Source organism: Microcebus murinus, chromosome 19 (assembly GCF_040939455.1).
Source record: "Microcebus murinus isolate Inina chromosome 19, M.murinus_Inina_mat1.0, whole genome shotgun sequence".
In the NCBI taxonomy this organism is placed as follows: Eukaryota; Metazoa; Chordata; class Mammalia; order Primates; family Cheirogaleidae; genus Microcebus; species Microcebus murinus.
Genome location: NC_134122.1, coordinates 47,171,081 through 47,178,455, shown reverse-complemented (window position 1 = coordinate 47,178,455; position 7,375 = coordinate 47,171,081). Strand labels below are relative to the sequence as shown.

General features: G+C 43.9%; 1 protein-coding gene across 2 annotated transcripts in view; it reads right to left on the bottom strand.

The window, feature by feature from the left end:
• Positions 1–319: 319 nt before the first annotated feature.
• Positions 320–7,375, bottom strand: part of CHRM3 (cholinergic receptor muscarinic 3) — a 435,162-nt gene continuing 428,106 nt past the window's right edge. For both annotated transcript variants that reach the window (XM_012738300.2, XM_012738301.3), the window contains exon 4: positions 320–3,634. In XM_012738300.2, coding sequence (XP_012593754.1) covers positions 1,843–3,615 — 1,773 coding nt within the window. In that variant the 5' untranslated portion in view covers positions 3,616–3,634 and the 3' untranslated portion in view covers positions 320–1,842. The remainder of the gene's footprint in view (positions 3,635–7,375) is intronic.

Sequence of the window (7,375 nt, the reverse complement as noted above, 5' to 3'; positions counted from 1 at the left end):
CTTTCAAAGGACACCACGGCTGAAGACTGAAGAGTAATATTTATCAACATTAAATAAACACTTGGTGAAGTATCCATAAATATTTCTTCATATAAACATAACACGAAATTAAATAGTTCAGATACACAGACACAACTGAGTACACTTCCACTGTTGTCAAAGTCGTTTGTAAACACCAGCCCACACTGAACACAAAAGCAGCTTCTAACCCAGCTCTGGGTGCACGACACGGATGCCCTGTACAAAGGGAAGATTTCTTCGCGGCCCTCCCACCTCCCTCCCCTCCCGCTCCCCACACGGCCCCAGCAAAAGGAAAAGAGGGAACCCCAACAACTACAGCAGCAACAAGAAAGACAACGATGACAGCAGCACCCCAGCCCCTCCCCCAAATAAAACATTGAACGTTTTGGTCAATTCAAAAGATAATGCAAAACTATTTTTTTGCAAAGTGTAAGGAAACCAATTTGAAGCATTTCCTTTCGAAAGTGTCATTCTCTCTTTAGAGGACATGTAACTTAACTTCCTAAACCTTTACCTAGTCCTGGGGAAAGGTTATACAGTCATCGCCAGAAAGCACTGGCCATATAGCTAAGTAACAAAGGTGCAAGCCCTATTTTCTTTTAGAAGGTGCCAGGTAGCAAGAATTCAATTCACTGTTCTCCTTCATTCTTTGTCACATTTCTTTTTGCTCTGCCATATATATATATATATATATATATATATATATATATATATATTATATATTGCTGCATGAGACATTCAAAGGTGACACTACTATTGAGTTTCAAGCAGTTTAGATGGCAGAAATTTTGCTTTGACACATTCAGATCTGGATGATTAAATTCAAACATGTGGGTGTGGCTCATTCTTTTGAGCTCAGAGGGGCCCTGATTTAGCTCTGTTGAGAGAGATGCCAACAAAGGAGACTGCTGACACTCGAAGTCTGGCCAAGCCAGACCTGCCGGGAAGGCCTGGCTGCTCTCTACTCAATATTCTTCAAGGGTGGTTTGTGGAAAACAGCTCCAGTTTCAAAACCATTAAACTGGGCGTATTTCACTTTTAGGTTGTGTTAGGATCCTAGAGAACTTCAGTGACCAAAGTACTGAAAGTGTCTATTGCAGGAGTAATTGGCCAGTTCAGTGTTTCCCGTTATATTATATACAGTGTGTGCGTGCGTGCGGAACTCACACATATATATATATACTTATGTATTTTTATTTGTACGAAACTTGAACTGCACAAAACAATACTTTGCAAGAATCAAGAATCAAGTCCACAAATAGAGTTTAACAAACACACCAAAGAGAAGACAGGAAGCTCTATTGGGACAAGAAGATTTCAGCTTTGCAAGGTATGAAATAATTTCAGAACCGCAGATTCACTAGCTGCTGCGTTGCACGTGGGGTCTGGATCAACAACGCTGGAATCCTTGGGAACAACGTGGCAACTGGGCCAGCTACGCTCATCTGAGGTTCCAAAGCTAATGGGAATTAAAAGACCCAGGCTAATCAATTTGGGTGTATAATTGCTGTGAAGCAATATTTTTTTTCTTCTTTAAGAAAAAAAAAAAAACACTTAAAGTCTATTTCAGAATATATTTCTTTATATTCAGTAGTATGCTTTTTTTTTTTTGCTGAATTGGTATTTGACTTTTTATATTAAAATGGGTTTATTCAATGGATCAGTAAACAGGCAGCTTCTTTCAAATCTGGGTGATAGAAAACATTTTTATCATCACCAGGAATCACCCCCACCCTCACCTTCCTCCTCCTCCTCCTCCTCCTCCTAAGGTTTGTGGGTTGATGTGTGCGTTTTTGTCACTGCTATGGATAAACCTTCACCCTACAAGGCCTGCTCAGGCACGCGCTTGTGGAAAATGACCGACTGTCTTTGCTGGTACTGTTGCTTGCGCCTCTTTTTTTTGTCACACTGGCAAAGCAGCAGCATCTTGAAAGTGGTTCTGAATGTTTTGTTGCACAGGGCATAGCACACGGGGTTCACGGTGCTGTTGATGTAGCACAGCCAGTAGCCCAGATTCCAATAGGTTTTGGGGATGCAGCTGTCACAAAAAGTGTTCACCAGAACCATGATGTTGTAGGGGGTCCAGGTGACGATGAAGGCAAGCAAGATGGCGCTGAGGGTCTGGGCCGCCTTCTTCTCCTTGATGAGGGACATCCTTTTGCGCTTGGTGATCTGACTTCTGGTCTTCAGAGCAAACCTCTTGGCCAGCGTGGCTTCCTTGAAGGACAGAGGTAGAGTGGCCGCGGTCTTGCCCACTGAGGAGTTGATGTCAGAGGTCTTGGCTGTGTCCACGGCTGACTCTAGCTGGATGGGAAGCTTGGAGAAGCTTTTTGGGAAACTGCCTCCATCGTCCACGCTCTTCTGGGCCTGCAGCTTGCTGGCTTTCCTCTCCAAGTCCACCATGCCCAGCTCTTCCTCGGGCACCTGCAGGTTGTCTGAGGAGGGCAGTTTGGTGGAGTTGAGGATGGTGCTGTGCCCTGGAAGCTTGAGCACGATGGAGTAGATGGCTCTGGTCTCCGAGCCAATGTCCTCCTCGTCGGAGGAGGCGGAGTTTTCCAGGGAGGCGGCAGCGTCGTTGTTGTTCCAGCTGTCGCTGCTGCTGTGGTCTTGGTCCATCTGCTCGGCGCTGGGCTTCCAGCTCTTGGTTGTGAACCAGAAGTGGCAGCGGCCGTACTTCCTCCTGGCGGAGCGTTTCACGCTCTGCTGTTGCAGTTCGTAACTGCTGCAGCTTCGAGAACTGCCCGTGGGGTGGACAAAGTTTTCCGCCTCTGCTTCTGTCCCAGAGGCTTGCAGGCCGGCAAGCTCTTTGGTACGTTTTTCGGTTTCCTTATAGATCCTCCAGTACAAAATAGTCATAATGGTGACAGGCATATAAAAAGCAGCGATGGCCGTGCCAAAGGTAATGGTGGGCTCGCTGAGGAACTGAATGAAGCACTCCCCGGGGGGCACAGTCCTCTTCCCTACGAAGTACTGCCAGAACAGGATGGCAGGAGCCCACAGGACAAAGGAGATGACCCAAGCCAGACCGATCATCACACCGGCTCTCTTTGTTGTTCGTTTGGCTCGGTAGGTGAGTGGCCTCGTGATGGAAAAGTACCTGTCAAAGCTAATGACCAGGAGGTTCATGACGGAGGCATTGCTGGCCACATAGTCAATGGAAAGCCAGAGGTCACAGGCCAAGTTCCCCAAAGCCCATCGATTCATGATGATGTAGGTAGTAAACAGATTCATCGAAATGACACCTATAATCAGATCGGCACAAGCCAGGCTTAGCAGGAAGTAGTTGTTGACTGTCTTCAGCTGCTTGTTGACCTTAAATGATACTATCACTAGGATGTTGCCAATGATGGTCACCAGGGCCAGGATGCCCGTTAAGAACGCGATGAAGACCACCTGCCAGATGGTGTGACCTCCCAGAGGGTCATCGGCGGTGCCATTTGGGGAGGAGAAATTCCCAGCTGCTAGAGAAGCGTTGTAGCTGCCAAAATGAGTGGCTGTCCCTGGTGGCAGCCCTGCATCGGAGGGGCCGTGCAGCCAGGAAGAGCTGATGTTTGGAAACAAAGGCGAGGTTGTACTGTTATTGTGCAAGGTCATTGTGACTCTCTGACATAGTCTGGAGAAAAAAAGAGAGAAAAGATGGAGTTAGCAAAATTCTGCCTTCGTTTGTTTGTTCTTGGTGCTGCATATATTAAAAGACACGGAAGACCTATTATAGAACGCTGAATCTCAAAGAAGCCAAACATTTTTACATTCATTCTCTTATTTTAAAAGGGAGGACACTAGGGCAGGCACAGATTGACTTGTTGGAGACAGTATAATTAGTGGCATGCACTGAACGTTGTGCTTTTCTCTACATTTCTAAATATATTCCATGTAGTGCTGTTATCAAACAAAATCGCCCTTACTTCTCTTCTTTTGTAAAGGGGAAAACTAGTAGATGCTTATATGACACTTATTCAACACAGCTTTATCAAACTGCCACTTGATAAATTAACTTGATTTATTTGCATTTATTCATCTGGGCATTTTACCTATCTGAGGCTTCAGGTGTAAATAATTTTAAGGTGATACAAGCCATTTAAGCCTCCCTGGAATGAGCAATGCCAACCCAGACAAGGGGAGAAAATAAGTATAAATTAATTCACATTATATTTAAAACATGGATTGGGAAATATGTCATTCCTTCTAACAATCGGTAACATGACCACCTACAAGGCAGCGATCTTCTGCTTGACCGCACGAGCAAGAGCTTTTACCAGAATGTTTTGAATGGACCAAACCCGTTTTGAATTATTTCTAGTATTTAGATGTTTTTTTTTTTTTGAGACAGAGTCTCACTTTGTTGCCCAGGCTAGAGTGAGTGCCGTGGCGTCAGCCTAGCTCACAGCAACCTCAAACTCCTGGGCTCAAGCGATCCTTCTGTCTCAGCCTCCCAAGTAGCTGGGACTACAGGCATGCGCCACCATGCCCGGCTAATTTTTTCTATATATATTAGTTGGCCAATTAGTTTCTTTCTATTTATAGTAGAGACGGGGTCTCGCTCTTGCTCAGGCTGGTTTCGAACTCCTGACCTCGAGCAATCCGCCTGCCTCGGCCTCCCAGAGAGCTAGGATTACAGGCGTGAGCCACCGCGCCCGGCTAGTATTTAGATGTTTTAACTCCAATAATGAAAAAGTATTTTAGCACATAACACTTGTAAATTATTGCAACTTTGCAATTAGTGTTTTCGTACACTTGCTACCAAAGTATATAAACAACTAAGACTCATTACAATCAAGGTGTCACCAATAAGATCCCCATGGTGGTGTCGCCAGCCTTGGCTGTGACCTGTCCCATCCTCTCAGGACCTCCAGGGCTGTACAGGGACACCACTGGCTCAGGAATTCCCACATCACCAATGGTTGTGGACTAGACCCAGTAAATCATTCCTCAGTGAGTGTCATTTTATGAATTCAAAGTATGATCATCAAAGCAAAAATCTGTTGGGTACACTTCTGTTGTGTTTATGCTCTTGGTTAAAAAAAGTCTTCAACTCGGCCAGGCGTGGTGGCTCATGCCTGTAGTCTCAGCTACTTGGGAGGCTGAGGCAGGAGGATCGTTTAAGCCCAGCAGTTCAAGGCTGCAGTGAGCTATGATTGTGCCACTGCACTGCAGCCTGGCTAACAGAGTGAGACCCTGGATCTAAAAAAAAAAAGTCTTCAACTGTAAACTCTTACAAATAAATATATTTATATGCATGTATATCACAAGAGTCCTAAAGTCAAGCCTTGCAGTATTGCATGCCTAGGGTAAAGTGTCTCTCAAATGAGTGCAATCAGATTCAACAGAAACTTCTGGAAAGGCTTTCTGGTGTAGCGGAAAAGAATGTAGAGACAATAGGGCTTGGTTCCAATCTCAGTTTGACCACTTCCTGGAGGTGGGGTCTTCATGGATATTTTTTATTGGATATTGGGTATTGGATATTGTTTATTCTCTGAATCCCAGTTTCCTTATTGAAAAATGGGCATGACAATTTTCTGAAAAAATGGAATAAATTGTTGATAAATTCCTCCCAGAATTCAATCAAAAGTGATCAAAGAAGATTTGTTTCTCATCGACATATTTTAAGATACATAAAGTACCTTAGAACAGGGCCTGGCACATGGTAAGTGCTATGTGAGTATCTACCATTCCTATCTTATTATTCTTTTTACCGAACAATGAACTCACTTTGCTTTTGGCTGTGAGGATGCTCAGAGCTAAACTTAGTGCAATAATAAATGTCAAAAGAAAATATTTATTGGACATTTACTATGCGGTACACATTGTATCATATATACGATCTCATGTAATCCTTACAAATAATCACATTTTACAGGAAAGGGTGACACAGAGAATTAAGTAATTTGTTCAAGTATTTGAGCTAATGAAGAGGGGTTGAGGGATGGAGAGAGTCACAGGCAGACATTCGGAGCCCACAGCCACCATGTGTAGCTGTGATGTTATCCTGCCTCTCCACCAGCTCCTTCCAGTGTCCGGAACAACTAGCTCCTCCTAACTGGCTCAGAATCATTACATACCTCTTTAAAGTGGAATTGATGTGCATTTAAAAATGAATGAGATGTCCGTTGCCACGAAAAAGACTGGCAAAAATGCAAATGTTCTAAAACATCCAGTGTTGACAATAGTGTGAGGTTAGTTAATACCCATGGTTTTGGGGTTGCAATGGAAATTGGTCAATCATTTGAAAGGAAACTTGGCAGTATCTGTAAAAAATAAAAATGCTAAAATCCGTGATCTCAGAAGCTGTCTGACTCTGCACGTGTGTGTATAGTATGTGCATACATAATACCTACACAGTTAGAGAGAAACACGCTCACATGCACATATATACATACACGTGCCTATTCACTTTAATACTCCCTGAAATAATACAAAATTGCTAATAGTCTAAATATTCTAATATGATACTCGGTTACAGAGAATAGTTTAAATAATTCTGTATAATCTATCACTATTTTCCCATAGATGAAATCTCCCACACTACACTAATTTCTGATTTTAGCGAACTGGTGGGCTTTTTTCTCCTTTAATTCTTTTTACTTCTTTGAATTTAATTAAGTGATGTCAAAGCATCCTCATCTCTGGTCCCCGCTCACTGAGGGATGTCTGTTTGTGAAGTCTCACACGCTGTTTGGAGCACTCCATTACGTATGCGGTTTCTTCCACGGCGCATGTATAGAAGATCTGTCTGCTTGCTCTCTGTGCGCTCAGATCCTGGGCGTTTGCTGTGTTATTCCCATTGCACCTGAGACTAGGATGGATGAGGACAGGCAGCTCAGGACGATGCCCCGTCTCTGAGGTTAATATCTACTATCACTGCTGGTCTACCGGGCATCTCGGCTGCCTCCTGAATGCCCTGCACCCCACATGCTGATCAATGGCACTTTAATTCTTGTTAGATTACCCTTAATCACACATTTCTTGTTTCCCAGCCCCAGATCCTCCTAATTTCTTACATACTCTTTGACCAGCCTTTCTCTTACCAATGTCTCGTTCCCTCCCAAGATTCCTGGACGTAGCAGCTGAGTTTTCCTCGTCCACTGCTTGGGTGGTGTTGCAGGCTTTTGTGCAACCCTCCCTTTGCGACCCAAACCCTCTGAATCTCACAGAAACTTCTACAGCCCCTTTTAAAACTCCTATCCATTCAAACATTTTCTACGTCTCTGCTTTCATGCCCCACGGGAAACGATCATGTTCTGTGGCCTCATTTTCAGGTCTTACGCCATGCTGATTTTATTATAAATAAATATAATGCCCAATAATCCCATGCTTCATATCTGTTCTCTCTCTCTCTCTTTTTCTTTTTTGCTTG